The following is a 5866-nucleotide window of genomic DNA, read 5'->3' on the forward strand; positions in this document are numbered from 1 at the left end:
CTTTCTTTGAGGTTTTAAAAGCATTTTTACAATTATGATTTTCTAAATAAGTGTACTTACAAAAAATTGAAAATGTCTTAGTCATTCCTTAAGCTTTCTAGATTGTTATTAATTCTAGTTGAGAATGTCGTATAGTCTTCGATCTTTGATCGATGTAGGTGGTATATCTGTAAAAGATGCTCCGATGTCTAAGTCAGTATTCAGTATGGGATAGTTTAGTGTAATATTGTCTTGATTGGTGTGTTGAGTTACAGGGTCGTGATGGCCTGACACTAGACTGAGATTAAGGTACATTATTGGATTAACCTTAGAATTTTAGATAAAATTTTGTACCATAATTACGTTAATCATAGATATTAAAAGATGTTTATGATATCTATAAAGACTATCAGTCACGTTATTCGAAAAATATTCAGTCAAAATCTTGATCGAAACTCCTTGAAATTGTACAATACAATAAGAACTATTTTTCATTGTTTTCTTTTTATGGTTAATTCCATAGATTTTAGTCTAGTCTCCCAATTGTCTTATACTTTCTTTTTATATATTTTAGAGTACCTATTTAATAAATTTAGGAATGTTCTTAGAGTAATCTTTTATTTAGCAATTATACAAAGTAACTTTCTTTTAAAAGAAAAAGTAAGTTTTAACTTTATTAAGAGACTCTTTTGTCTTAATCTCATGAACATACGTAAATGTTTTTTTTTATCGACCTATAATACCAGCACAAGTACATAAATTTCTCCATTGCTACATATCAATGGGTTCATTACCACTACAATAATTTTATGATATTAATTGGTCATTCATACAAAGAGATACATTTCTCATTTCATTGTAGAACCAAAATCAATATTTAAATTTAATCATACCATAAAAAGACATATTCTGGAATAGGGATTGAACACAATATTATCCCACGTAGCTAAAGACACAAAACAACAACAAAACACAATATTACACACATTTTATTAATCAAACTTTTAGACTCGAAACTTAGCCAAAACATAGAGAGGATTCTTCTTATGCTGAGTAATTCCTGGCAAAACTTCAGTATCAATATCTTCCTTTCTCATTCCGGATGGTAATTCCCAATCAAATGACCTAAGAAGATTAGCTAGAATAAGATCCAATGAAGCAATTGCCATAAGCATACCAGGACAAATTCTACGTCCAGCACCAAATGGAATGAACTCAAAATCTTGCCCTCGAAAATCTGTTGTACTATCTAAGAACCTCTCTGGTAAAAACTCCTCTGGGTCTTTCCAAGTGTTAGGGTCTCTATGGATAGCCCAAGCATTCACATACACTATTGTCTTGGCTGGAATTTCATAGCCCTCTAAAATACATGGTTCATTTGTTTCCCTTGGCACAAGTAGGGGTGCTGGTAGATGCAGTCTCAGTGTCTCTTTTATCATAGCCTTGAAATAGGGAAACTTTTGAATATCATCTTCATGTAGAAAATCCTTTTCACCCCCTAAATTCCTAAGTTCTTCTTGAACTTTCTTCATTACTCTTGGATTTTTTAGCAGTGCGGTCATAGCCCAAATCGTTGTAGCAGAAGTTGTATCCGTTGCTGCTACAAGCATATTCTGTAGAAAAGAAATCAACAATTCATAATTGATCCAAGTTATTTTGATAAATAAGCTTTTAAATTTAACTACAATTTTTAAGAAGTGAACTTAAATTCATAATATATGTTTATATATGGATGACATGTTAACTTTTGGTACAAACGATAATATAGTTTTTAAAACAAAAAGTTTTCTTGAGTCGAGGTTTTAAATGAAGGATAAGGGTGAAACAAATGTGATTTTAGGAGTTAGAGTCATGAGGAAGGAAAATAATATATTACTATTTCAAGAACAATATACTAAATTTTTTTTTAGGAAGTTTAGCTATTATATGACTTTAAATCAATAAACATCTCTTATGATGTTAACTCTTAATTAAAGAAAAATATAGGATAACCTATTTCTCAGTCTTAATATGCCCGAATAATTGGGAGCTTAATGCTTGTAATGAACTTTTCTAGACCAGACATTGTATGCAGTAAAAAGATTGAGTAGGTACACTTAATATCCTAATTAGGATCATTGGGATGCACTTGCAAAACTTATAAAATACTTAAAAGGTACAATAGATTATGTCATTGAATATAGTGGATTTCCTCCTTTGCTAAAACAATACAATGATGCTAACTAGATCTCTGATTCAGATGAGACAACATTCACTTGTGGTTATATGTTTATACTTGAGGTGGTGCAATTACATGGAAATCTGTCGTGCAAACAATTATTGCAAGATCAACAATGGAATCAAAGTTTTTTGTTCTTGAAATAGTTGGAAGTTAAGTTGAGTGGTTGAAAAACTTCGTAGCAAATATTTCGTTAGGAATGAAACCAACATCATTTGTATCAATGCATTGTGATTGTCAAACAACAATAACTATATCTAAAAACAAAACTTAGAATGGAAAGAACATACATACACATTTGAGACATAATTTGGTAAAGTAGCTTATAAAGAGTGAAACATTTTCCATTAATTATATTAAGTCAAAATGAATCTAATAGATTCTCTGACAAAATCACAGGAAGAATCATGAAACATCAAAGGGAATGAGAGTCAAGTCACTTGTAAAAAAAAAACAAGTGATGGAACCCAACCTTTGTCATCGGAGATCCTATGAATAAGGTTTATATGGGTCCAAACAAATCACTTAATTCTCCTAACACTAAAATATTTTAGTTCTGCTAACACTAAAATATTGAAGTTTATATGGATAAACTTTGTAGTTAAAATTCTATTTGGAGTAAAAATTTTAACTTCTAACAAAGTTTTAATTAAACACATAATATTTAAATTAAATGGTCTATCTCAAGTAGATAAATTAAATGAGGAAAGGGAAGGAACTCCAAACCATGAACACAGCTTTGATATGATCATTTTCGAGATCTACAGAAAACGAACGTTGGTTTTTGAGTTGAAGCAAGACATCTATTAAATCCTCGTTCTCTGGTTTCTTTCGGTTGGGATCCATGTGTTCATCAATGACTTGTTGGTAGAACGTATCCAACTCCTTGAAATTCTGTTCAAGACGACCACGTAGTCCTCTGAGTTTATCAATCCAACCCAAGAAAGGAATATAATCTGAGAAAAACAGCATGGCCAACATGGCTTGACACTCATTCAGTAGCCTATGGAACATGCTCCTTTCTGTTCCTTCATCTTCATACCTGGTGGAAAATGGAACAACACATATGATACTAAAAATTGTGAAACATTTGATTAAACTTGGTACTTAGAAAACAGTTTTGAAAGTATATCTGTCACTCATTTTAGTCTAAAATTTAGAAGAAAAATGTTACTTTTCACAACTGCAGAATATAAGAAATCAAAATTAAGTGAGTTTGTTTGAGAGTGAAGAGTAGTATTCTCCATGTCTCTTACAATACCTTCTCCCAAAGGCAATTCTACATATGATAGTGCTGGTGAGGGACATGAGTGCATCACTCAAATTGGTAACCTTAGAAGATGAGGCATACATGGATATTTTTCCCATCATTTGCTTGACCTCTAAGTGTCTTATTGAGGAAAAGTTAGAGACACGAATGGAGCTAAGGATATGAAATACACAAATTTTTCTCATTTCTCTCCAGTAACTATTGTATGGGGAAAAGACAATGTCAATCCCATTATAAGACAGTTTCTGTTGGCCAAATAATCTAGGTCGCCCACAAAACTGAAGGTCATAATCCTTCATTACCTCTTCGGCAAGTTTAGGAGAGGAAACAACAATGGCTGGCCTTAAACCTAATTTGAGGGAAAATATTGGGCCATATTTTTTTGAGAATTTCCATAGCTGAAGAGGAAGAGCAGAAGTATTCAGCTGATGAAGGTTCCCTATTATGGGAAGCCCTTTGGGACCAGGTGGAAATGGTGGGTTGTTCAAGGTTTTGCGGCAGAGGAAGAAGGAGAAAAACACAGGAATAGCAAGGCATAGAATTAGAAGTGGAGACAACATTGTAGGGCACAACATTGTAGGGGATAACGTTGTTTCTATTATAATGAGGTGGAAGAAAACGCTCTCGTGAACCTCATGTTAGAATCATATAGGATCTTTTGTAGGGGCATAACCATGTTACGTCAATTTCACAATAATATTTTACTAGTATGACGTCGACGATGATTCCAAAATCCAAAAGATTCCTCAATGAAAAACTATAGAAAGTAAAATAAGTACAAAATTCCATTGAGAGGACAATAACAAAAGTAGAAAACTTAGGAGTTTAGAGATTAATTGTAAAATAAAAGTTCAAATCTGTTTTGAAACAAAATATTGTGTTATATATTGGAATAGAAATTCTCTTTAAGAAAGATTTTCTATAATGATCTAAGAATATCCAAATATTTTAAAAATGCTTTTACTAAAATTCCCTTACAAAAATGAACGTTTTCTATAATAATCTAGAAACATGTAGTATATTTTAGAGTGAAGTAGTTAAAGAACATAAAAAACTAACTTAACTATTTAGTATTTAATGAAGTTAATAATTTCATTTATGATTTGGTAAGGAGAGTTACAATTCCTTTTCTTATCAATACATGTGTCATTTTGGTCATCATGAATTATTTTTTCCTAAATTTAGTTTTTTTACTTCTCTTTTGTACTTTAGGAAGTTTTTCTATTATACTTATACTAATTGTACTATATATGGTAGGGTAAGAAGGTTTAGATTATTACACTACAACCTCATAAACTAAGGTAGGATCCCAAAATTATCAACTACCTTGGCTGAGAAATATCTGGGAAGTATTAAAAAAGATTGAGGTTGACATAGTTATATATATACATGATGAGATTGGAAGTCATTTTCATAATGGTAAAACAGTCTTCTTTGAAAGTGATGAGTGTAGGAAGAAATTTATTAGGGTGCAGAAAGAAACAGCGTAAATTTGTACAATTTTTACAAGGACTGCTTCTTCCTGCACTTCCATCACTTCTTCAGCCACCTCCATAAATTTGTAAATTTCTAAAATTAGCCTTCAGTAAAAAATAAAAGTAATGTTTTATACTATGAATTACGTAATTCGGAAGTAAAAAAATTACAGATTTCAGATTACATAATTTGGAAGTAAAAAATTACAGCTTTCAGATTATGTAATCTGGAAGTAAAAAATTACAACTTCTGGATTACATAATGCGAAACTTATTTAATAACATACAATATCGGATTACGCAATCCAGAGCTTATTTAAGTAAATAAATTTACTGGATTACGTAATTCGGAAGTCAAAAATTAAAAATTAACAGTTCCGAATTATGTAATTCGAAGGTGGTAATTTTTTAATTCCAATTATGTAATCTAATAAGTTTATTTTCTTAAATAAGTTATGTATTACATAATCCGGTATTTTGAGTTGTTAAATAGGTTTTAGATTACTTAATCTAGAATTTATAACTTTTGACTTCTAGATTATATAATTCGCAGTGTAAAACATTGTTTCTATTTTATCTTTTTAGTGAAGAAGTTTTTTGAGAATTTAAAAATTTATAGAGGTGGTTGAAGGAGTGATGAAAGTACAGGAAGAAGCAGTTTTAACAAGCTAGGTAAACATGAACTCCAAGCAGTGTACACAAGAGCTTTATTTTATTTTTCTAAAAGTTAAATTTTTCTGCTGGACTGGGAATAGATTTGGAACTCTGAGAATGCAACTTTTAATTGAAGAATGATGGTTGAACAACCACAAATGCATTGCTCCAACATACAACTGTTGATGTGACAAAGATAATAATATTTTATTTCTGTTGTGGGACCCAATAAAATTTCTGAAAATATAATATTTGAGTCTCTTGGTCGCA

At 30.9% G+C, this 5866-nt stretch overlaps 1 protein-coding gene across 1 annotated transcript; it reads right to left on the reverse strand.

Annotated features, from left to right (window-relative positions):
• Nucleotides 1–805: 805 nt before the first annotated feature.
• LOC137818971 (cytochrome P450 83B1-like) lies at nucleotides 806–4097 on the reverse strand. Its single transcript, XM_068622642.1, has 3 exons — nucleotides 3459–4097; nucleotides 2924–3239; nucleotides 806–1592 (listed from the first exon to the last, which is right to left on the reverse strand). The coding sequence occupies exons 1-3, from the start codon at nucleotides 4040–4042 to the stop codon at nucleotides 984–986; spliced, it is 1509 nt and encodes a 502-aa protein (XP_068478743.1). The 5' UTR covers nucleotides 4043–4097; the 3' UTR covers nucleotides 806–983.
• Nucleotides 4098–5866: the final 1769 nt, after the last annotated feature.

Source organism: Phaseolus vulgaris, chromosome 10 (genome assembly GCF_000499845.2).
Source record: "Phaseolus vulgaris cultivar G19833 chromosome 10, P. vulgaris v2.0, whole genome shotgun sequence".
Taxonomy (NCBI): Eukaryota; Viridiplantae; Streptophyta; class Magnoliopsida; order Fabales; family Fabaceae; genus Phaseolus; species Phaseolus vulgaris.

Bases quoted from the DNA above. Each gene is read 5' to 3' on its own strand.
- LOC137818971 (XM_068622642.1), bottom strand. From the start codon at position 4,042: ATGTTGTGCCCTACAATGTTGTCTCCACTTCTAATTCTATGCCTTGCT. The intron at 3,240-3,458 runs GTATTGTAAGAG...ATTTTCCACCAG, and splicing joins AGAATTGCCTTTGGGAGAAG to GTATGAAGATGAAGGAACAG. The intron at 1,593-2,923 runs GTTTGGAGTTCC...TCTTTTCTACAG, and splicing joins ATATCAAAGCTGTGTTCATG to AATATGCTTGTAGCAGCAAC.